This window comes from Tachyglossus aculeatus, chromosome 25 (assembly GCF_015852505.1).
Source record: "Tachyglossus aculeatus isolate mTacAcu1 chromosome 25, mTacAcu1.pri, whole genome shotgun sequence".
Lineage (NCBI taxonomy): Eukaryota > Metazoa > Chordata > Mammalia > Monotremata > Tachyglossidae > Tachyglossus > Tachyglossus aculeatus.
Genome location: NC_052090.1, coordinates 23,347,207 through 23,371,503, shown reverse-complemented (window position 1 = coordinate 23,371,503; position 24,297 = coordinate 23,347,207). Strand labels below are relative to the sequence as shown.

The 24,297-nt window shown below is 41.4% G+C and overlaps 1 protein-coding gene across 2 annotated transcripts in view; it reads right to left on the bottom strand.

The window, feature by feature from the left end:
- C25H8orf34 (chromosome 25 C8orf34 homolog) overlaps positions 1-24,297 on the bottom strand; it is a 242,202-nt gene that overhangs the window by 138,159 nt on the left and 79,746 nt on the right. For both annotated transcript variants that reach the window (XM_038766655.1, XM_038766656.1), the window contains 2 exons: positions 22,061-22,233; positions 19,114-19,280 (listed from right to left, as the gene is read on the bottom strand). In XM_038766655.1, coding sequence (XP_038622583.1) covers positions 19,114-19,280; positions 22,061-22,233 — 340 coding nt within the window. The remainder of the gene's footprint in view (positions 1-19,113; positions 19,281-22,060; positions 22,234-24,297) is intronic.

The window sequence follows — 24,297 nt, the reverse complement described above, 5'->3', positions numbered from 1 at the left end:
AATAAATACATAAAAAAATAAATAGAGTAATAAATATGTACAAGCATATATACATATATACAGGTGTTGTGGGGAAGGGAAGGAGGTAAGATGGGGGGATGGAGAGGGGGACGAGGGGGAGAGGAAGGAAGGGGCTCAGTCTGGGAAGGCCTCCTGGAGGAGGTGAGCTCTCAGCAGGGCCTTGAAGGGAGGAAGAGAGCTAGGTTGGCGGATGGGCAGAGGGAGGGCATTCCAGGCCCGGGGGATGACGTGGGCCGGGGGTTGATGGCGGGACAGGCGAGAACGAGGCCCAGTGAGGAGGTTAGCGGCAGAGGAGCGGTGGGTACGGGCTGGGCTGTAGAAGGAGAGAAGGGAGGTGAGGTAGGAGGGGGAGAGGTGATGGACAGCCTTGAAGCCAAGCGTGAGGAGTTTTTGCCTGATGCGTAGGTTGATTGGTAGCCACTGGAGATTTTTGAGGAGGGGAGTAATATGCCCAGAGCGTTTCTGGACAAAGAAGTTAAGTGACTTGCCCATAGTCACACAGCTGACAAGGGGCGGAGCCGGAATCTGAACCCACGACCTCTGACTCCAAACCCCGGGCTCGGAATGCATCCAGGAGAAACTCCTGTCGGCTTTAAGAGCTCAATCAGCAATCTTCCCACTACCCACCTTTGCTTCTCTCCCATGGTATCCCTCTGGTACGCTTTGCTCCTCTCAAGCCAACTTTCTCACTGTACCTCATTACCAGCTCTCTCGCCGCTGATCTCTTGCTCAAGTCCTCCTTCTTGTCTGGAACACTCTGCCCCTTCTTCAGGGCCCTATTGAAACCCCATCTCCTCCAGGAGGCCTTCCCTGGTGAATCTCTCATGTCCCCAACCCTATCTCCCACCCCACTGCCACTTGAACAGCACCTCAATACTTTGGTCCGCACTCCTTCACCCCAATCTGCGGCACTTATTGCTTTCCCCTACCTGTAATCTATTTTGGGGCTCATCTCCCCTGCTAAGACTGTCAGTTCCTTAAGTGCAGTGATCACGTCTACTAATTCTACTGCACTGCAGAACAGAGTAAACACTCAGGAAATATAGTAAATACATATTATACGAGTTATCTGCAACAATGTTTAAAGATTCACATTCGGCTATGAATAAGCAATGTCAGCATAAGTCTTCCTCTACTGCACTCACACTAAATGTTCAACTTTTAATGTTCCCAATGTTTCCTGCTTTGCATATGCCATGTAAAGAAACCCAAAGGCGATTTTGAGCTGGAATCTTATGTAAACTTCTTGGCTCCTTCGGTCCTTTTCTTGGAGCAGTACTGAGCTGTTGGCATGAAGTTCACTCAAGCAAAGTTCTTGTATAAACAAATTTGCCAAATGTATAACATTGACTCATCTTGGGGAAGTAAAAAAAAGAAATACAGGACTATAGGCAGGACCTAATTTGAGAACCCAGGGCAGTTTTTTAGACTAGCTTTAAGCAAAAACATGCTTTTAAAATAAGATCTTTCTAAACCCACAGTAATAAACCAGATGGGAAAAAAGGACAGCAGAACTGATTAGAGTTAGAATGGAAAAACAGTTTAGAACGAGGGCCAGTCTGCGTAAGCCTTTGCATAATTCTTTCCACAACACACTAAGGGGTCGAAGAAACGTCACGATCAGACACTGAGGGAAATATTAGTCAGCCAAATCTTGAAGAAAAGCCTCTGTCAACTAGATAACAAGAATACACTGAGGGCCAACAAGATGCAAAACGTTGTTTATATGTCAAAGATGCCATATCCTCAAGAAGAAATTAGAAAAATCTGACGGTCAACTACTGTTGGGATATTACTGTGGATTCCTGATGACTACGAAATACCACCACATCCGAATTGCTGCAAAGGTGCCAATTCTTACTGATATCTAACAAGAGTAGCCATCACCACACACAACCACCCCCACCCCCACTCTGGTCACAACATGGCATGAAAAAAATGATTTTTCCCTGCTCAGAGAGAACACAAGAAAAGGTGCAGGATTCGATATATAAACCTCTCCAGTCAGAGCTCAATTTGCTTTGGGTCTCCCCCCAAGGATTTGATTTTATTCAACCTATTTTCCACGGCCACAATCAACGGTCCAACAGGCGGTTTGGAGGCTTGTCCCCTCGGATTGTCTGTCAACTCACCAGGCTGTGAAGGCTGTTAGAAACGTGTGAGAAAGTCCTCCAGGAGATGTGATACCCGAGCAAACGCAGAAACACAAAGGACACGTTGGGAGATAGTCATCGGAGTCAGCACAGTTTATGAACTGATGATGAGAGCTTCAGCAAAATGCAGGTCATGTTGCAGTTCACCACCCTGGGGGAGAATGACACCCCAACCTGCCAGAATGGGAAAGGCTGAATCTGAAACTTTCGGCTCCATGACTTGGGGTGGGGGGCAGGTCGCCCATTCCCAGCACCTGTACAATTTCTAGCCGTGGGACAGACAGTGCCTATTGCCACTCTGGGACGCAGTTGTGTGTTTACGAGCCCGGCAGTGACGGACAGAGTTTCCTAGGGCAGCCTTATAATAAACCTTTTAAACAATTAAATCCAGAGCCTGCAATCCCTGGTGTCCCCCAAACCCCTGAAAATCCTTGGAAAGGCTCCTGGAAGTATACAGCAGTTCACCGGGGAGGCCAGGGAAGACCAGGGCCCATTTTCTGTGGGCGGTGTTTCACCACGTGAGAGGGGGAAGTGTGGTGGAAATCAGAGAAATGGATGTGGAAATGGGATGAAAAGCAAAGGGGAAGATGAAAATGTTGTGTGTGTGTGTATGGCTCAATGCGTCAATTGTATTTATTGAGCACTTACTTATGGAGCCAGAGCACTGTATTAAGCACTTGGGAGAGTGCAATATAACAATACAACAGACACATTCCCTGCTCTCAACAAGCTTACAGTCTAGAGATAGATATTAATATAAATAAATTACAGATATACAGTCATTAATATAACTGTGTGTTTATGTGTGTGTCTGCACTGCAGATCGATTTTGCCTCACAGACGTCACCAAGTCTTTGCCTTTCTATCCAAACCATCTCTTAGCCATCCTATCACCCTATTCTCAGTAAGCCCAGCTCTTCGTTAACTGTCACTAAAAATCCATCCCAGAAAAATCTCACTCCTCTCTACTCTCTTCACCTACTTCTTAATCTCCTCCTTTCTTTCCCCGCCTTTCACAAATAAATAAAACCAGGACCTAACAGTTTATTCAACGTAACAGTCAGTTGGTCAGTCAATCCACAGTACTCTCCTCCTTTCTTTCCCTGCCTTTCACAAATAAATAAAACCAGGACCTAACAGCTTATTCAACATAACAGTCAGTTAATCCACAGTACTAACTGCACACTCATTTGTGCACTTCATTTATTGATTTATATTAATGTCCGTCTCTCCCTCCAGGCTGTGAGCTTGTTGTGGGCAGGGAATGTGTCTGTTGTTAAATTGTACTCTCCCAAGTGCTTAGTACAGTACTCTGCGCATGGTCAGCACTCAATAAATATGACTGACTGAATGAATGCTGCTTTAGAAGCTGACATTTTGCACTGGGGGATGTTGTTTTGGCCATAATCTCCTTGGAAGCAGCTAAATCCAAAGACCGATTGGGTCCGTGTAGTTTTAGAGCCACGTAGACAAGGCAAGCTTAGGGAAGTAGGACACATCAGTCTGGCAACCAACTGGTGTTTGGAGCACTGCCCTGAGAGCAGTTGTTGGTCTCAAATTGAAGTCTTGGGGCTGCCCTCAGAGGGGAGCAAGGCTGGTGATGAGGTGAGGGAAGGAGGGCAGATCTGCCATCATCATCATCATCATCAATCACATTTATTGAGCGCTTACTATGTGCAGAGCACTGTACTAAGCGCTTGGGAAGCACAAATTGGCAACATACAGAGACAGTCCCTACCCAACAGTGGGCTCACAGTCTAAAAGGGGGAGACAGAGAACAAACCAAACATACTAACAAAATAAAATAGAATAGATATGAACAAGTAAAATAAATAAATAAATAGAGTAATAAATATGTACAAACATATATACATATCTACAGGTGCTGTGGGGAAGGGAAGGAGGTAAGAAGGGGGGGATGGAGAGGGGGACGAGGGGCCAGGAGCCAGGGCAACAGCTGTTACCCTTGCGGGTCCTGTACCAGTGAATTGGCATGGAACAAGGATGCGATTCCATGAAACGGCTACTCTGTCTCCACAAGTGTTTGCCAGGAAAACTGCTGAGTTGTGGAAAAAAAAAATATTCTGCCCTTGCCAAATCCTTTTTCGCTGCCTTGTAAACAAGGCTGCTAATGTTTGCAACATTAAGAAGCAGAAGGAAACCATTAGCTTTCTACTTATGTTTTCTAACTGGCAAATGATCCACCTCATGTAGACCAGCCCAGTTATGGGCAGGACTATCTCATGCATAATCAATGGTATCTACTGAGCGCTTACTGTGTGCAGAGCACTGTAGTTAAGTGCTTAGGGGAGAATCATCAATCGTATTTATTGAGCGCTTACTGTGTGCAGAGCACTGTACTGAGCGCTTGGGAAGAACAAGTTGGCAACATATAGAGACAGTCCCTACCCAACGGTGGGCTCACAGTCTAAAAGACTGCTACAACAGAGTTGGGAGACATGTTCCTTGCCCACAAGGAGCTTACAGTCTAGAAGGGGAGACAGACAATATAAATAAAAGACTCATGGATAGGTACATAGGTACCATGGGGCTGAGGACGGGGTGAGTACTAAATAGTTAAAGGGTTCAGACCCATGTAGTCTGTACATACGGAGACATTTTGCTATAGGACCTACCACCTATGGGACTTTAAATGTCAAATGACAATGAATTCTAATGTGTGACAGCCCACATTATTTGTGACAGAGCCAAAAGGGAACTGTAGCAGAGCTAAAGTCCCTACAGAGGCAAAATATTTCAGTTCATTCCCTCCTTGGAATTTATTGAGTACCTACTTTGTGCAGCACACTGTACCTAGGCACTTGGAAGCACAGGGAAGCAGCGTGGCCTAGAAGAAAGGCCCGGGCCTGGAAGCCAGAGAACTAATCCTGACTCTGCCACTTGTATGATCCTAGTCAAGTCACTTCACTTCTCTGTGCCTCAGTTTCCTCAACTACAAAATGGGGAATGTTCTCCCTCCTACTTAGACTGTGAACATCATGTGGGACAAGGTCTGTATCCAACGATGATTAACTTGTATCTATGCCAGCACTTAGAAAAGTGCTTGACGCATAGTAAGTGCTTAACAAAATATATATTTTTTAAAAAAACATACAGTAAAGGTCCCTGCTTTTGAGGGCTTAAAATCTAATTCAGAGCACCCATTCTTACCACTTTCCTTTGGTCTTACTTCTTATGTGCTTCTTATTTTACTCAGCCTTTCCTGTCAATGGCATACATCAGATGAGTTCTGAGGTAAAGGAAAGCTATCTACCCTATGTAGGAGAAGCAGCGTGGCTCAGTGGAAAGAGCCCGGGTTTGGGAGTCAGAGGTTGTGGGTTCTAATCCCGACTCTGCCACATGTCTGCTGTGTGACCTTGGGCAAGTCACAACTTCTCTGAGCTTCAGTTCCCTCATCTGTAAAATGGGGATTAAGACTGTGATCCCCACATGGGACAACGTGATCACCTTGTATCCCCCCAGCACTTAGAACAGTGCTTCGCACACAGTAAGCATTTAACAAATGCCATTATTATTATTATTATTAGTACCCCACAGAGGATTCTCCACAGAAACAGAATAATACCAGAAAGGAAACCTCCATTATTCTTTTTGTTTTCCAGGCACTTTTAATTAATTTATGATCCGACTGGCACTGTGTGCAGAACCAGTGAAAGGAAATGTTAAGGGTAAGAAACCTGGCTTCATGAAAGCTCATGGAGATTTCAATGGGGCAGGGAAATTACAAACTGTCAACTCCTCTTAACAGAGGCACTTGGATAAATGACCCCTCCTGTACGTTGGGACATAAGACAAATCCACAGATGTCATGGCTGTCAGTGGGAAATTAACGTGAAAGGTGCATATGAGCTTCACCTAACAAAGCTCATTTGCATGCAGAAATATACCATTCCAGTCTGATCAAAGGATATCAATATGGTTTTCCTGTCTACTATTTTTTTTTTAAAAAGTACCAGTAAAAATTTTATCAGAACGACCAATGCCATATTAAATTCTAGTTCTACTATTTGTGGTTCAGTTGGAGTCAATTTTCCATCAGGCCTTTCAGGAAATATAAAGTATAGTATACTCATATCTGTTTGCTAAACCCATTTCTGAAAGACATATTAACACCACCTGCCTCTGAGTTATCCTTCTTTAGGTATTCTGGTTTCCCTCGGTGACTTCCATGTCTGCTTAAGGCAGAGCCAAATGATTAATGACCTTAACTCTGCTTCCGAAATGAAAGTATTCTGCTACCAGCAGCTGCACAAATGCACCATCTCCAATCTAAGCTAAAAGGGTAATGGCTTCTGTGATGCTACCTCTGTCTCTAAAACAAAAGCACAATTCAATGGCATCTGAGTGTTCCCTAAGCAGCGTGGCTTAGTGGAAAGAGCCTGGGCTTGAGAGTCAGAGGTCGTGGGTTCTAATCCCGGCTCCACCACTTGTCTGCTGTGTGACTTTGGGCAAGTCACTCGACTTATCTGTGCCTCGATTACCTCAACTGTAAAATGGGGATTAACACTGTGAGCCCCACGTGGGACAACCTGATAACCTTATATCTACCCCAGCACTTAGATCAATCAATCAATCAATCAATCATATTTATTGAGCGCTTACTGTGTGCAGAGTACTGTACTAAGCACTTGGGAAGTACAAGTTGGCAACATAGAGAGACAGTCCCTACCCAACAGTGGGCTCACAGTCTAAAAGACTGTGCTAGGTACATAGTAACAGCTTAACAAATGCCATCATTATTATCATTATTATTCACTCAATCGTATTTGAGTGCTTAGTGCTTACTGTGTGCAGAGCACTGTACTAAGCACTTGGCAAAACATGTGCACAGCTCTGCATTAAGTAGCTGCAAAAATGCAACAACACCAATGCAAGCTGACAAAGAGAAAGATACCACCACCTTAAAGTTTTAAGGTACTAAGGAATACGGATAATGTGGATAACATGGATAATAATGGAAAATACAGTGTGGCTTTAGTCCAACTGAAAACAGAAGGCATAGTCTTTATAACATGTCAGAGAGGGAACAATACCAAGATCTATGCTGAATCCACAGATGAACCAAAATATTCAATACCTTTAGCAGTTCTAGCATCTGTGCTCTGCACACAGTAAGCGCTCAATAAATAAATACAATTGAATGAATGAATGCTGGTAAGCCAAGGGATTTGGGTGCCTTAAGAAGTTCATTAAGATTCTAAAACCACCCTTCATTATTACCTAGGCAGAGCTGGAGAGGCCTGTCTGACCTTTTCCCCAGAACCATTCATTCATTTAATAGTATTTATTGAGCGCTTACTGTGTGCAGAGCACTGTACTAAGCGCTTGGGAAGTACAAGTTGGCAACATATAGAGACAGTCCCTACCCAACAACAGGCTCACAGTCTAGAAGGGGGAACACTAATGGCATTTATTAAGCACTTACTATGTGCAAAGCATTGTTCTAAATGCTGGGGAGGTTACAAGGTGATCAGATTGTCCCATGGGGAGCTCATAGTCTTAATCCCCATTTTAAAGATGAGGAAACTGAGGCCCAGAGAAGTGAAGTGACTTGCCCAAAGTCACACAGCTGACAACTAGCAGAGCTGGGATTTGAACCCATGACCTCTGACTCCAAAGCCCATGATCTTTCCACTGAGCCACACTGCCAGGGATAAAATGTGCATTACACCTTCAACCTACTTTCTGCCACGTGCTTGAAGATGCAGAGAGACCTGGAATGGGAGTTCGATCAACCACGAAATCCATCCATCTTGACAAACTATGACTATTTTGAAAGCCTATGAAAATCATCCAGGAGCTTCAGTGTACTGTTGACGGTGACTTGGAAGCACATACCCTATTCCAGAAGAAAACCCATTATCGACCAGCCTGAATCCAAGAATTATTCAACGAAGCCAAAGATTTTCTACATATTGAATTGATGCTGTTCCCTATCTGCTGTGTGACCTTGGGCAAGTCACTTCACTTCTCTATGCCTCTGTTACCTCATCTGTAAAATGGGAGACTGAGCCCAGACTGAGCCCCTTCCTTCCTCTCCCCCTCGTCCCCCTTTCCATCCCCACAGCACCTGTATATATGTATATATGTTTGTACATATTTATTACTCTATTTATTTATTTATTTTACTTGTACATATCTATTCTATTTATTTTGTTAGTATGTTTGGTTTTGTCTCCCCCTTTTAGACTGTGAGCCCACTGTTGGGTAGGGACTGTCTCTATATGTTGCCAATTTGTACTTCCCAAGCGCTTAGTACAGTGCTCTGCACACAGTAAGCACTCAATAAATACGATTGATGATGATGATGGGGATTAAGACTATGAGCCCCAGGTGGGACAGGGACAGTGTCTACCCCAATTTGCTTGTAACCCCCGCCTCCCTGCCCCCCAGTGCCTGGCACACAGTAAGCGCTTAAACACCACAATTATTACTATTAATATTATTATTACTGAATTCTTCTGTCTCGGCAGTACACTACCCAATAACACATGGCTAAGCAAAGGATCCCAATTCAAGAAGGCTGTTGAGCCTTAGGGAAGACTGAGAGTTTAACATTATAGGCGGCATCAAATTTCACAGTAAACTGTAGGTCTAGAAAGTTGGGAAAGTTGGACCTGCCCCAAAGGGCCTGTTTGGCTTCTCGAACGGTCTCATGGGCATCCAATGGGCACCCGCACCCTCCGCTCCTCTGCCGCCCCTAACCTCCTCATTGGGCCTCGTTCTCGCCTGTTCCGCCGTCGACCCCCGGCCCACGTCCTTCCTCTGGCCTGGAATGCCCTCCCTCCACACATCCGCCAAGCTAGCTCTCTTTCTCCCTTCAAAACCCTACTGAGAGCTCACCTCCTCCAGGAGGCCTTCCCAGACTAAGCCCCCTTTTTCCTCTCCTCCTCCCCATCCCCCGGCCCTACCTCCTTCCCCTCCCCACAACACTTGTATACATTTGTACCGATTTATTACTCCATTTATTTTACTTGCACATATTTACTATTCTACTTATTTTGTTAATGATGTGCATATAGCTATAATTCTATTTGTTCTGACGATTTTGACACCTGTCTATATGTTTTGTTTTGCTGTGTGTCTCCCCCTCCTAGACTGTGAGCCCGTTGTTGGGTAGGGACCGTCTCTGTTGCCAACTTGCACTTCCCAAGTGCTTAGTACAGTGCTCTGCACACAGTAAGCAATCAATAAATATGATTGATTGAATGAATGAATGAATCCAACAGGCTATCGGCCAAGAGACCCTGGAGCGAGTCAGTTTGCCATCACTGGTAGAGGGAGGGACAAGTTGGAAAATGGTGTCAACTGCTGCAAGATGCAAACAATGGCAAAGGGCAGTTTCCCCAAGCAAGCAGGGTGGAATGGATGGTTAGATGCACATTAAGTCATTTCAGTCACAGACACATGCATGCATAGGAGCTTACCATAGGGAGTGTCATTTTTGAAAATTAAAAAAAAAAAGACAGCCCACTTGTACACGCTTTCTCTAAGTCATCTCCTTTTTTAAAATGTTTGGTTGGGATCGTTGAAATTGGAGACCTCGGAAGAAATCTTTCCAGAACAACTACAGATGTTGAAGAGACCTGAAGATGTGTGGTTTTCCTGCTGGAACACTGTTTATGGGGGGAAAATCACCTAGGACTGTTTAAAAGAAAAGTGTTCTTTTTGACAGCTATTCTCAGTTTCACAGTATTAGTTTTCCCTTACTCTATCATCATTAGAACAGCATATGATTTTGAAAATGAGTAAGACTTTCCACCCCATCATTGTTTTAGCTATCCTCTCTCCCAAGATCCTTTCAGAGAAAACAGAATCCACAGCTGTGGAGAGTACATAGCTAAGCTCAAAAGTGAGAGGCTCTGGCTCTTATCTCGTTGTTCTCTCCCAGAGGGGAAAAGAGCTGCTGCAAAGAAAGGACCCTCCATCCTCCCTCTTCCCATTGTGAGAATACAATAACACAATTGACTTTATCTTTCTGGGGGGCTCCAGAAACCACTGCAGCTGTCCTGGGGTGAAACTGCCAACCCCTGGAGTCATGTGGTATAAGTGCTGACCTTTAGTCCCAGAAGCTCAGGAGCTGAATTTCCTTATTATACTGAATTATACTATATTTCCTAGAAAAGTACTGTAATTCAATTTGAACTTCTGCCCGCTTTACATGTTAATGGCTGCTCATTCCTTTCTGCAAGCAGAAATTCCTGACTGTTGGCTTTATTAAGGCACTTAATCTGCTCTCTTCCTGGCTACTTAACCTGGCTCTGCTCTTATTAGGCCCCACTTGCTCCTCTCAAACCAACTCATTGTGCCTTTTTATTATTATCATCATTATTAATGGTAATAATAATGACAACAATAATGATGGTATTTGTTAAGCACTTACTATGCACCAAGCACTGTTCTAAGCGCTGGGGGGGGGGGGGAATACAAGGTGGTCAGGTTGTCCCACGTGTGGCTCACAGTCTCGATCCCCATTTTACAGAGAAGGTAACTGAGGCACCGAGAAGTGAAGTGACTTACTTGTCCAAGGTCAAACAGCAGACAAGTGGAGGAACCGGGATTAGAACCCATGACATTCTGGCCCCCAGACCCATGGTCTATCCACTACACCATGCTGCTTCTCATAAGGGAAATAAGGTTATTTGCCCGTATCTGAGCATTCTAGGGCTAGGAACATAAAGGGATAAATGAGTGAAATGCAAAACACAGAAGTTAGTAAGGTTTTCATGACCTCTTAGGACAATAATACAGACCTAGATAACTCAATCAAAACAAAAAGGTATATTCTCCTGTTATATAATATATTAAAATAATATTTTTTGAAAACACCAGCCATCCAGATCATGATCTTCAATTGTTCTTTTGTTAAAAATATTTTAAAGGAAACCATTATTTTAAATATGCCCCACATACACATTATTTTCCCATTGAAAAAGGACCTTTTAAAGTGCATGAACAGAAACACCTTTTAAAGGTATAAAAGTGTTGTTGATTATATGACAGTTTAAGTAGAAGCAGTGTTTAACCTAATATTTTCCACTTTTAATTCCATCTGAACTATGTTTTTTTCTGGACAGGAAAGTAATATTGAATTACTTATTAAAGAAAACATTCAGGGTCTTTTAGAAAATAGCTAAAATAAGCTGTTCAAAGCAGGTTTAAAAATTCAGACACTTAATAAAGTTGAAAATCTTCTGCACAGTTTACAGTAAAACATCACAAGGTAAGTCAAATCCAACAAATAAAATAATAAAAGCATGCACAAATATTACGGTGACATCAGAGATAGCAAATTTTACTTTTTAGGTGTACTTTCAAATTTTAATGCACCTGCAATATGAAAATAATCTTGGGAGTTCCAGCAGTATGCACCTGGAAACTTCAAAAAATGTAATTATTGACAGAAAGTGCCTGAAAAGGACCAATTATCACAATCTTATTCATTTGAACAGCACTTTCAAACAGATTTCCTCTTTGGGGTTATGAACAATTTCAAAATATTCTAAAGCAAGACAGCACAAACAGTTCTGTGTAACAGCATCTTCCTTAGGGAATATTAATACACCAAAGGCATAGTTTCAGTGAAACTGGAAATGCATTTTCCCCTTCCCTTGCACAGCATTCTGGTTTATTCAAGTACAATCTGAATGGTTTCTATTGGTATTTCTATGAAAAAATTGTATAACACATGAGCAACTTTCATGGTACATTGAATTCGGTAAGAAAAAAAATTTCTTGACATTCCAGTTCCATGTACTAGAAGAAAATGAACAATGTTGGAACATCACTCAATATAAGATCTGTCAGTACCGTGCTGTCTCATTTTTCATTAAATATGCTTTGTTAAAGTCATATGGGATTCATTTGAACAACTGAAATTAAACCCCTAGGACTGAGTTGAGTTCAGAAAGCCACCCAAGTACTTTTGCCCCCAGACAATTCATTTATAGTATCAAAACATTTGCTAAGCATAAAGTCATCATAGTTATTTATATCAGGAAATACAGTAGTTTGACTTTTTTAAATAATATAAATGTTTAGGTACCATGTTACTATCATTCTTCACCTCCAGTAAAACTCAATGCCAGAAAACTAGTATTTGTAGATAACCAAGGGAGTTAATTTTTTTATATTATTTATCTGTAATTGTGCACAAATTCAACATTCAGCTTCAGTATAAGAATCCATTTTAATGCATTTATCCAGAGATGCATCAATGAATTAGCAGTAACGTAGGGTACATGCCAATCTAAACAAATCACTCTACTGCTTACAAACTTATCTGAAATACAGTGATTTGTGAACTAATTAAACATCATTTTCGCAACCTACTGCTTTTGATGCTGAAATAAGTGTAAAATGCATCACATTTATAGCTAAATTACAACAAAACCTATTGTCAAATCTATTTTTAGTCAGTATTTTATGAATGGTTCCCACAGATAATAGAAAATTAATGAACTCAGTTCAGTTATATGAAAACAATTCTATAGTCATAAAACAATTTGCATAAAAGACTATTTTATTAAATACTTGAAGCAGTTACAACACCTTAGTTTATTTCACCAAGCAACAAAAAAAACCTAAGAACATACACACTTGTTTCAGCTCCTTTATCAACTGTAGTCTATACAGTGAATAAGTGCTTCATTATCAAAATTGTGCTCAGTTTTAATAAAGAAATGTCTTGTGCAATTTAAAACTTTATTAGAAGTATTACATTTTTCTCATATTCACACATGGATTGGGTAGTTTAATTTCCTTTCAGCCTGCAGAAATCCTTTTCAATGCTTTTAACCACCCCTTGGTCACAAATATTTTTATATATGTAAATGTGGAACTCTGTGCTTTTCTCGTATTTTGCTCTTTTTCTCTGTCAGGCATCAGATGTGAAAAGTCGACAGAAAGGAAATTACCTACATTTGCTTCCAAAATTACCTATTTTTTTTTTGAGGAGTCGGAGACATGCAGTACCTAATACAGTGATTGCATGGAGTAATTCCCAATTTGCTAGATTCACAGTACTTGAGAGCAGGAATCCTACTTAAGAACTCAACTGAACTCTCCCACCACTTCGTATCCCGTTCTATAAACCGTGGGCATTCAATAAATACTCCTGACACGCATTTTCTGTTTAGTCATAGATCAATTAAAATGCCTGGCCTGCACATCGGCTACTACACCATTTGAAATTACTTCAGAGGGACAGGTGAACCAATACGTGCAAAGCAAACAGATCATCAAAAATAATTCTAGGTTACCTTCTTTCTAAATTTACTATCCATTTTAGATTTGTATGAAAGAATTTGGGACTGTATATGATTAAACTTAGTTATGGGTTTACTTCTTAACATCAAGTAGTTCCTAGCACTCGCTTAGCTAAATTATTTGTATGCACCTCTAGGTAGCCCTAACATGCTCCCCCTAAACAATTTACTATCCATTTTAGATTTGTATGAAAGAATTTGGGACTATATATGATTAAACTTAGTTATTGGTTTACTTCTTAACATCAAGTAGTTCCTAGCACTCGCTTAGCTAAATTATTTCTATGCACCTCTAAGAAGCCCTAACACGCTCCCCCTCTCCCCTCCACCAAATGAAACGGATTTCAGAAAATTAAAGGTATTCCCTTTAAGATATGAGATATTATGGTTGAAGGGATGCTAGACCACTTCATTTTGCATGTTGTCAGCTGCCCTCTCCAAAGACAAAAGTTCTGCTCCAATTATATGTGATATGTGGTGTGATTATCCATTTGAAAAGAACACTTTTATTTGGAGATCAAGCCTCCTTTTCCAGGCATTGCTGGAAAGGAAGAAGAGAATGCAATTTTTTTTTTTAAAGACATGGCTACAAAGATTAAGGAACAAGAAAGAGGGATTCAGAATTGAATTGGAAAAAATTACTGTCTAAATATTCCTTAACAAATGTATCAGACTTCTCTCTCTCCCCACTTTTAAAACCCTCTTAAAAAAAATCATCTCTCCAGAAGGTCTTCCCAGACTAAGCTCTTTATCTCCCCAACCGCCTTCTCCTCTGCACCAACTATGAACTTGGTCATACAGCTCTTAAAAACTTGGCTATCTATCCCAGTTGCAAAGTACCTATATAGGTATTTTTATACTTTACTATTTCCCCTCTCTCTAATCTATTTTAATGTGTTACCTCCTGCAGACTGTAAGCTTGTTGTGGGCAGGGATAGCACCTACTAACTCTGTAGCACTACAATAACAATAAAAATAACAATATTATTACGGTATTTATTAAGCACTTACTCTTTGCCAAGAACTGTACTGGGGTAGATATAAGATAATGGGGCTGGGCACAGTACCTGTCCCACATGGGGCTCACAGTCTATGTAGGAGGAAATTGGGGTTATTCCCAATTTTACAGATGAGGAAACAAAGCACAGAGAAATTACACAACTTGTCCGAGGTCACACACAACAATAAAGTGACTGAGCCAGATCAGAATCCAGGTTCTCTGAATCCCAGGCTTGTGCTTTTTCCAGTAGAGCCCACTGCTTCCAAGTACTCTCCCAAGCCCTTTACTACAGTGCTTTGCACACAGAAAGCTCTCAATAAATACCACTGATTGATGGATCTTGGATTATAACTGCAGTCTGGAGTTTAACACTAGAAGAGCGCCGCTGAACCGCAACTGAAAGGAGGAGGGAGAAAAATACCTGTATTTTGCCAGTTAACACTGGGCTTCCAGGGGACTCCTCAGGATAGTAAAACAGCTTTCATAATAATAATTATTATTAATAATAGTATTTGTTAAGCACTTACTATGTGCCCACCACTGTTCTAAGCACCGGGGTGGATACAAATTACTCAGGGTGGACACAGTCCCTGTCCCACATGCGGCTCACACTCTTAATCCCCATTTTACAGATGGGGGAACTGAGGCCCAGAGAAGTTCAGTGACTTGCCTAAGGTCACACAGCAGTCATGTGGCAGAGACGGGATCAGAACCTAGCTATGCTGTTTTTCTCATAAGTTCAAATTGGAATTTCAAGAACCTGGAGTCTAACTACTGAAGATTTACTTTCCAGGTTGCCAAGATGGCCTGGAGATTTTTCCCCTCGATCAAGACATTTTTCCCCAGTCTAGTGAAAACACATGAAACAGCCTCAAGACTAAAACGAGGCATCAAAAATGAGATGGGCTGTAAAGACGACACTGTTTCCTTAGCACGAATGCCACAAAACCCAATAAGGGCTTTCAAGATGCAAACAAGGTCACAACCACCAAAGGTGGTTGATTTAGGTACATGGTGGAATGATTTCCAATTACTATAACTCCCAGCACAGTGGACTGTGATACCTAAGGCATATCCGAATTAAAACGAGGACTTTCCAATCAATTGCAGAATACCATTTTGGACAGGGGAAGGAGTGTCCAAGATGGACAGTGATAAGTTAGATAGGATTTCCATGTGAAATTCTAAAAGATTTTCTTGAAACCCAGGGTACCCGAGGTCAGTAGTCAAACCTAAGCAGAGAGGTGATATGGAATGCCATTTATTTTCACAATGTTTCAGGCCACATTTTGACCCCGATTCGTCAAGTGTCACTTGGCATTCCTGTAGACAGTGATGACACTGAGGCAGATGCTGTTAAAGTTCTGAAACATATGAGAATAAGGTCACTAATGGTAATTCCTAACATGAAGGGCCTCTCACCTGGTAGTGGTGTCATGAGACTGCTGCCAATATGAAACGCCTAAAACCCAAGGAGAAAGTATATTTCTCCTCTCAGCATAGCAATCATTTATTTGATGCCCCTTTCTGAGCTCAGGATTCTGCCAGGGTTCAGGTTTTTCCATGTTTCAAAATATCCCTCAAGATTTTAATAAAATTTCATTGGAAACAACAGCCTCCCATCGATCAACCCAAGGAAGCTAAAAACCAGAATAAGAAAAAAGATGACTCACTTTAAGATAGTTTCTTAAATGAGCTATTCTAACCACTATTCAGTGTTCACCCTTTCGGTTTTAAGCATATTCATTCATTTCTGCTTTAAGGAATGATGCCGCATAACAGGCCAGAGGATACAAAAATTTCTGAGCTGCATTTCACATACATAATGATATACCATCATGGTGCTTGGAAAATAAAGCAAAGGAGGGATACTTGAAAACGTGATTGTTACTGAAAAAACAAATTACACATATAATTCTACAATGCTATCATTTTTCCAAATTAAAGTGTGCTTTTGTCAACCAGGAAGATGTTTATAAACCTCTGTTCTTGTAACAAAATTATGCAAAAAGGCCTAAGTAATAACACTTTCAAAGAAAGTTTCCTTAAAATTGTTCACACATAATAGGATGAGTAAATGCAATTTTGTAGTTTTTAAAATAAAAATCCGATGACATTTTAGGAAAGCAAAAATTTTTTTTGACAAAGTGATTGAAAATGTGATTGAAATGTTCAGACCTTCAACACAATAGTGAAAACATACAATTTTAGAAAACAGGCTAAATTTCATACCTAAAGACTGTTCATGCCTATAATGATATTATTCTAACTGGATAAAATTCTCAGGGTTTTTTCAGTTAGCCCTAACAAAAAAAATGTTCCTACAGGTAAAAATCCGGTTATATGACTGATACTATAAAAACCCATACTATATTAAGAGTGTATTTTATCTATGCAAATACTTAAATACTTTTTTATATATGCACATAAACAAAACTTACATAACCCATCTGCTAAATATTTACGATTTCTTAATGACAAAATCAGTTTTAATAGGAGCCTTTCTAAAAATGCTAATGAAAATATATTTAAATTACAATGTTCAGCAGACTACCCATATAGATGATTAATTTTAAACGCTGTGCTTTGGACTTTTAAATTTTAATACCCACTTTTTTTTAACCTTCCATAAAAATCGCTTAGAAGCTGGTATGAACTCAATTTTCAAAATGCTCAGAAATCTTCCTTTTTATGCTATTAGTGATGAAGACCATTTACATTTGTATTTACTGATCTATATTGAGCAAATATAGGGGTAAGACTATTTAATATGGCAGCAGTGATTTTTCTTTGTCTACCTAGATGGATGGTAAAATCTAATTAGTCTATTACTACTTTCCATCTTAATCTGCAATGATGCGGTAATAGTCTAGTAAATCAAAATTAAATGCAATACCAAAAGATGCTCATTGTGGGCAGGGAATCTGTCTACCAACTCTGTTGAACTGTATTCTCCCAAGAGCTTAGTACAGTGCTCAGCACATAGTAAACACTCAATAAATACCACCGACTTCAAGAAGAGCTTGTTGACCTCACACTTTAGATACATGCAAGAGACCAACCACACCTTTGGGAAAATTCCATTTTTTCTCCCAAAAGGCAACAAAAATATTGTATCATCGGACCTCAATGAGTGAAGTGTCTATCTCCACGTATCTCTGGAGATGACAGATGGTTTGGCTTAATTCCTGCCTGGAAGGAGACAGACAATATAAGAGCCTTGTCAGAAGTGTCACTTTAACTGTATTGTACTTTTCCACAGGATTAGTTAGGTGCATTGCACCCAGTGGGTGCTCAATAAATACCACTAATGCTAGACGGTGTATTAAGGTCCTTACTAGCCATGTTACTACATCAATTTACCATCATCAGAAAACATAAAGGTGATTAGGTATACTTCCCATATGATTCCATTTTAAGGATCTTTTCATTTGAAGTTTTGCATGAGGCTTTTTTTAACCTTCCCACTTAACACACATAATGCACAAAAATCTTATTGTGCTATATATTCTCTGACTGAAACAGTGCTTTCAAAACCAAGGATATATTTTCCTAAATAGAAGCTAGGTGGCAGGTTCAGAAAAGAACAGATTTTGTTAGCTGAGACAAAGAGTAAAATCTATAAATTGAAGAATCTAATGCCCTCTTTTGCACTCAACAGAAGCTATTATATGAATCATGTTCTTGCTGGTTAAAAGTATTACTAGTTATGTGAACATTGTGCTTTACTATATAGTGCAATTAAACATCCCTTTAATAAACAGTAATTACAGATTTGTGGGCCAATATCAATAGAGCACATTTCCCTTCCTCTGATTTTAGATGATACTTGATAAAAGGAGGTTTAAAAAAAAATCACGAAGATCACATCTCTGAAATATAAACACACTGAATTTTAGTTCATTGTACTTGGATTTCAGAAATGTAATCCTGTGATTTTTTTTAATCCTTCTGCATTAATATACATGCAAATGGATTTTTCTCACTTGCCTCAAAGAGTGGTTTCTTGCTCAACAGACAAATTCTCTCATCCGTATCCTCTAGTAACTTGGGAATTGGCGGCTGCTTTTTGCCTTCCTACAGTCACATGCTGATCAGTAACTATTCTTCAAAATGAAACGGGAATATTTTGATGTGGTGAAATTCATTCATTCATTCAATCGTATTTATTGAGCGCTTACTGTGTGCAGAGCACTGTAAATAAGCGCTTGGGAAGTACAAGTTGGCAATATATTGAGACGGTCCCTACCCAACAGCGGGCTCACAGTGTAGAAGACTGAAATGAAAATTGTTGTCCAAATACAACCTCTAGGAAACATGCGGTGAAATATGATCGAGTCAATCTGAAATTATGGTTCAGAATATACTCTGCACCCATTTAAATTTTCTTATTTGCAGGAAGTAAGGCAATGCTTGCCCCAAAAAAAGATAATCAGAAAGAGAAAAAATCAGAGATTGTGCACATATCTGGGATAGAACAGTCTGATAACTAGTTCTGGTATTACATGGAAAAGGGGAGGAGCAATATTTTGAATTTAGACCGGCTTCTTTAGAATACCCTGTTTTAAGAGTGATGCACATGAATGTTCTTCATGTTTTCACTAAAGAAAAGATAAAAAGAAAAAGGTGAATTATTAAGTTTTAAAATTACCCAGCAATTCCATTGCATCATCCTCATTGTCAATATCATCTTCTGTTACGGATGGAGTAGGACTGTGGACCGAATCAAAGGAATCTTGAGACAGCATTGCAGCCAGAAGTTTCTTATGTTGTTGTTGCTGATGTTTTAATCCTTTACTCTTCGGTTCCACTTTTAAGCTGGGGAGATACGTAACATATGTTCATGTAGTCACTGTTATCAAGGAAAACGGGTACCATTTTCTGAACTCAGTGAAGCCAAAAGCTGGGTCTGGGATGGTATCCAGTCCAGTTCAAAGGTGGAGAGGGCCAGGGCTCGCCGAACCGAAGACCACCTGTGAGCAGCAGTTTTTGCCACTCTTGAAACTGCCTAAAGGTCATTTCCCTTTCAGATTTTTGCCAGCTCTGAAGCAGGGAAGATTAAGCTCCTTCTGGGCACTCGCCCAGGCTGCCAAAACTATTCTCTTCATCCCAAGGAGGGTGCTTTCTTGCTGAGACAAGGGGAGAGTAAGTGAGGAGGTGGATGGAGATATTCACTGCTTGGTAAGGGGTCGGAGGCACTATTCTGAACACAGTACCTGGGGGGCATTACAGAATATAGGGAAAGGTAGTATATTATGTATAGGATTGGCCAAATGATGCAATCATTGAATGGTATTTATTGAGCACTTACCACTGAGCAAAGCTCTTGGGAGAGAACAATACAATAGAGTTAGTAGACATGATGCCTGCCCTCAGGGATCTTACAGTCTAGAGGGGGAGACCGGCATTAAAATAAATTATAGATAGGGAAAGCAGCAGAATATAAGGATTTATGCACAGGGGCTGTGGGGCTTGGGTCATCTCTACGCTGATGACATCCAGATCTACATCTCTGCCCCTGCTCTCTCCCCCTCTCCCCCGGCTCGCATCTCCTCCTGCCTTCAGGACATCTCCATTTGGACGTCTGCCCACCACCTAAAGGTCAACATGTCGAAGACTGAACTCCTTGTCTTCCCTCCCAAACCTTGCCCTCTCCCTGACTTTCCCATCTCTTGACGGCACTACCATCCTTCCCGTCTCACAAGCCCGCAACCTTGGTGTCATCCTCGACTCCGCTCTCTCATTCACCCCTCACATCCAAGCTGTCACCAAAACCTGCCGGTCTCAGCTCCACAACATTGCCAAGATCCGCCCTTTCCTCTCCATCCAAACCGCTACCCTGCTCATTCAAGCTCTCATCCTATCCCGTCTGGACTACTGCATCAGCCTTCTCTCTGATCTCCCATCCTCGTGTCTCTCTCCACTTCAATCCATACTTCATGCTGCTGCCCGGATTATCTTTGTCCAGAAACGCTCTGGCCATATCACTCCCCTCCTCAAAATTCTCCAGTGGCTACCAATCAATCTGCGCATCAGGCAGAAACTCCTCACCCTGGGCTTCAAGGCTGTCCATCACCTCGCCCCCTCCTACCTCACCTCCCTTCTCTCCTTCTACAGCCCAGTCCGCACCCTCCGCTCTTCCACCGCTGATCTCCTCACCGTACCTCGCTCTCGCCTGTCCCGCCATCGACCCCCGGCCCACGTCATCCCCCGGGCCTGGAATGCCCTCCCTCTGCCCATCCGCCAAGCTAGCTCTCTTCCTCCCTTCAAGGCCCTGCTGAGAGCTCACCTCCTCCAGGAGGCCTTCCCAGACTGAGCCCCTTCCTTCCTCTCCCCCTCGTCCCCCTCTCCATCCCCATCTTACCTCCTTCCCTTCCCCACAGCACCTGTATATATGTATATATGTTTGTACATATTTTTTACTCTATTTATTTATTTATTTTATTTGTACATATCTATTCTATTTATTTTATTTTGTTAGTATGTTTGGTTTTGTTCTCTGTCTCCCCCTTTTAGACTGTGAGCCCACTGTTGGGTAGGGACTGTCTCTATATGTTGCCAATTTGTACTTCCCAAGCGCTTAGTACAGTGCTCTGCACATAGTAAGCGCTCAATAAATACGATTGATGATGATGATAATGATGATGAACATTATCTAGGTACAGATGCCCCAGGTCATGTGCTCCTCCAGCTGCAGAGAGGCTAGGAGTCATTCTCCAGCCCCGTATAAACTTGAGGAGAAGCAGCAAAGGTGTGTGGGGACTGCGGCCTCCTGATGCACCCCACAGTAGGGGGGAAATAACGGGAGAGCATCAGGTTCCTGAGCTAACATCTGTGAGAGGTGATGAAGGGAAATGTTTTAGAAAGAATCGTCATCCCTAGAGTGAAATCTGTTAATGCGTATGCACTGCCACTAGCCCAAGCACTTTTACGTGTTGCATAAAAATTAAAAAAAACACACACTATGGGTACAGAATGGATGCAAGTATCACAACTCATATACAGCTGTTGGATCTATGCTACATCACAGTCCTAATGTGCTGACGTGGGGGCTGTACAGACTGGGTAGCACAAGGAAGGGATGGTTCCTCATGAGGATGCTCCATCTTCTCTACGTGAACCTCCTGGTCCCTCTGCATGGATACAGTCAGGATCATTCCTGACTGATCGACAGAGCAGGGAAGCAGTGTGGCCTAGTGGATAAAGCTCAGGCCTGGGAGCAAAAGGAGCTGGGTTTTAATTCTGGCTCTGCCACTTGTTTGCTGTGTGACCTTGGGCAAATCACTTCACTTTTCTGTGCCTTAGTTACCTCATCTGTAAAATGGGGATTAAGACTATGAGCCCCGGGTGAGGCAAGGACTGTGTCAACTTGTATCCACCCTTAGCACTTAGTATAGTGCCTGGCACATAGTAGGCACTTAAAAATACAATTTAAAAAAAGGGATGACAATAAAGGCAATGAAATTGCATGCCAAATGGAGATTAACACAGCTATTTTGGGATGCCTAGTAAACGATGCCAGAATTTAAATGGCTTCCTAACTGTATTTTTTTTTCAGTCAGAACAACATTCTACATACTGGAGAAGCCAAACCTCACCTTCCTCCAGGACTGGGGCTGCTCTCTTCACTTTCCCACTGTTCATTTTTATTTCTGGGAATCGGGGGCTGCAACATCTCAGCGGCCAGGGGATCGGCATCGTTTTCCTCCCGGCCGACCCATTCCCCAATCACACGGGGTCTCAGAAGAGATGAGTTAAAAGCCATTGTGTCCTTGAGGTGGGGGGAAAGAACAAGTCATCCTGAATTACTGATTCGTATTCATGGATAAAAGAGAAGAAGTGTACTGCTTATTACAATCACAGTGGATCTTTCTCAGACTCATACAATTGAAATACTTCTCATAGCCATTGTGCTAATTTCAATGTCTCCTATCCACTGGTCTAATTCCTTAAAAAGGTCACTGTAATTTCAGTCCATGATGAGTTCATGGTGGCAGTCGAAGGGACGTGCATCTGTCCAACAGCCAAACGGCATTCGACAAATAGTCGACAGCATTTTCTGAGTGTCTACCAGGTGTAGAGCATTGTACTAAACCCTTGGGAGAGTAAAACAGAGTTAGTAGAGACGATCCCTATCCTAAGGGAACATACAATAATAATAATAATGATGGCATTTATTAAGCGCTTACTATGTGCAAATCACTGTTCTAAGCGCTGGGGAGGTTACAAGGTGACCAGGTTGTTCCAGAGGGGGCTCACAGTCTTAATCCCCATTTTACATATGAGGTAACTGAGGCCCAGAGAAGTTAAGTGACTTGCCCAAAGTCACACAACTGACAAGTGGAGGAGCCGGAATTTGAACCCATGACCTCTGATTGCAAAGCCCGTGCTCTTTCCACTGAGCCACGCTGCTTCTCTACAGATACAATCTGGTGGGCAAGAGAAAGACAGCCCAATTACAATATATTTATGGTTCTGGAGACCATAAGAAGTGTACAACTATGAAGGTGAAGCTAAATGCCCAAAATTACAGATGGAATTGAAGTTCTTACTTTGCTCCTATTAGTTAAATGATGTAAGACCAATTTTTACACTGATGCGTACTCAATATTATAACTATTTAATGCGCTCTTTGGAAACTCAGGACCTATTTCGAAGAAATACATGTTAATACTGCTAAAATAATCTATAATTTACAATATCATTTCTAAGATTTTTATAACATTTGATGACACTTGCCAGAGGCAAAATATACGTAATACATTTAAGTTTTTTAACTAAATTCCAAGCACAGAATGCTGTTATGAATTTAGTAATAATTAACCTGCACTTCTTTCTCACAGCATCATATTTCCAAGTACGCTGCAGAAATCAAAGACTAGCAATGTTCACTCTAAGTCATACATATAATTATGGTCGTGAAATAACTGGATAGTGATATTTATCCTTAACCATCTAAACAATCCAAAAGGGCCTAAACTGAAATTAGGGCTAGATGGGGTACATAGGTAAATAGGGTACATATTTATTACTCTATTTATTTATTTATTTTACTTGTACATATCTATCCTATTTATTTTATTTTGTTGGTATGTTTGGTTTTGTTCTCTGTCTCCCCCTTTTAGACTGTGAGCCCACTGTTGGGTAGGGACTGTCTCTATGTGTTGCCAATTTGTACTTCCCAAGCGCTTAGTACAGTGCTCTGCACATAGTTAAGCGCTCAATAAATACAATTGATGATGATGATGATTGATGATGTGCCAAATTCAGAAAACTACCAATTCCTGAATATAGATCAAATCTTAATAAAAGGGTTCCTGTATCTGCTGCTGAAGTGTTGCCTTATTAACTTTTATTGAAATAAGGACACCGTAGAGAAATGAAGACGGGTTGACTGCTTAGTGTTCATTCCAGAATGCAAAATGGCCTCAAATGAATTCTTTCTGGGTCGGTATCCTGATTAAACAAACAAAATATGTCAGGGAAAGAACAAGGCAGGGAAGTAGGGAAAAGTACAGCCATTTCAACGCCCCGCAGTCTAAGTTGCACCAGAGCATCTTGTTCAATATGATGTATTTTGTTGAACTGAGGCAAGGTTCCCTGCCAAAAATCTTTCTTTGTTGTCATGGAGAAAGCAGTGAAGCTGGGACTGTTATGCAACTCATTGAACCTTCCCATTAGTTCCACAAGGAAGGTGATTCATTAATGCTACACTCCTCCTGGGGACTCCAATCTTCACTCTGAACCCTCTGCATCCCCTCCTTATCTACCTGTGATTTTAGCCCGCAACAATTTATGGCTTACAATCTAAAGACACCTGGATGGGAACAGGATG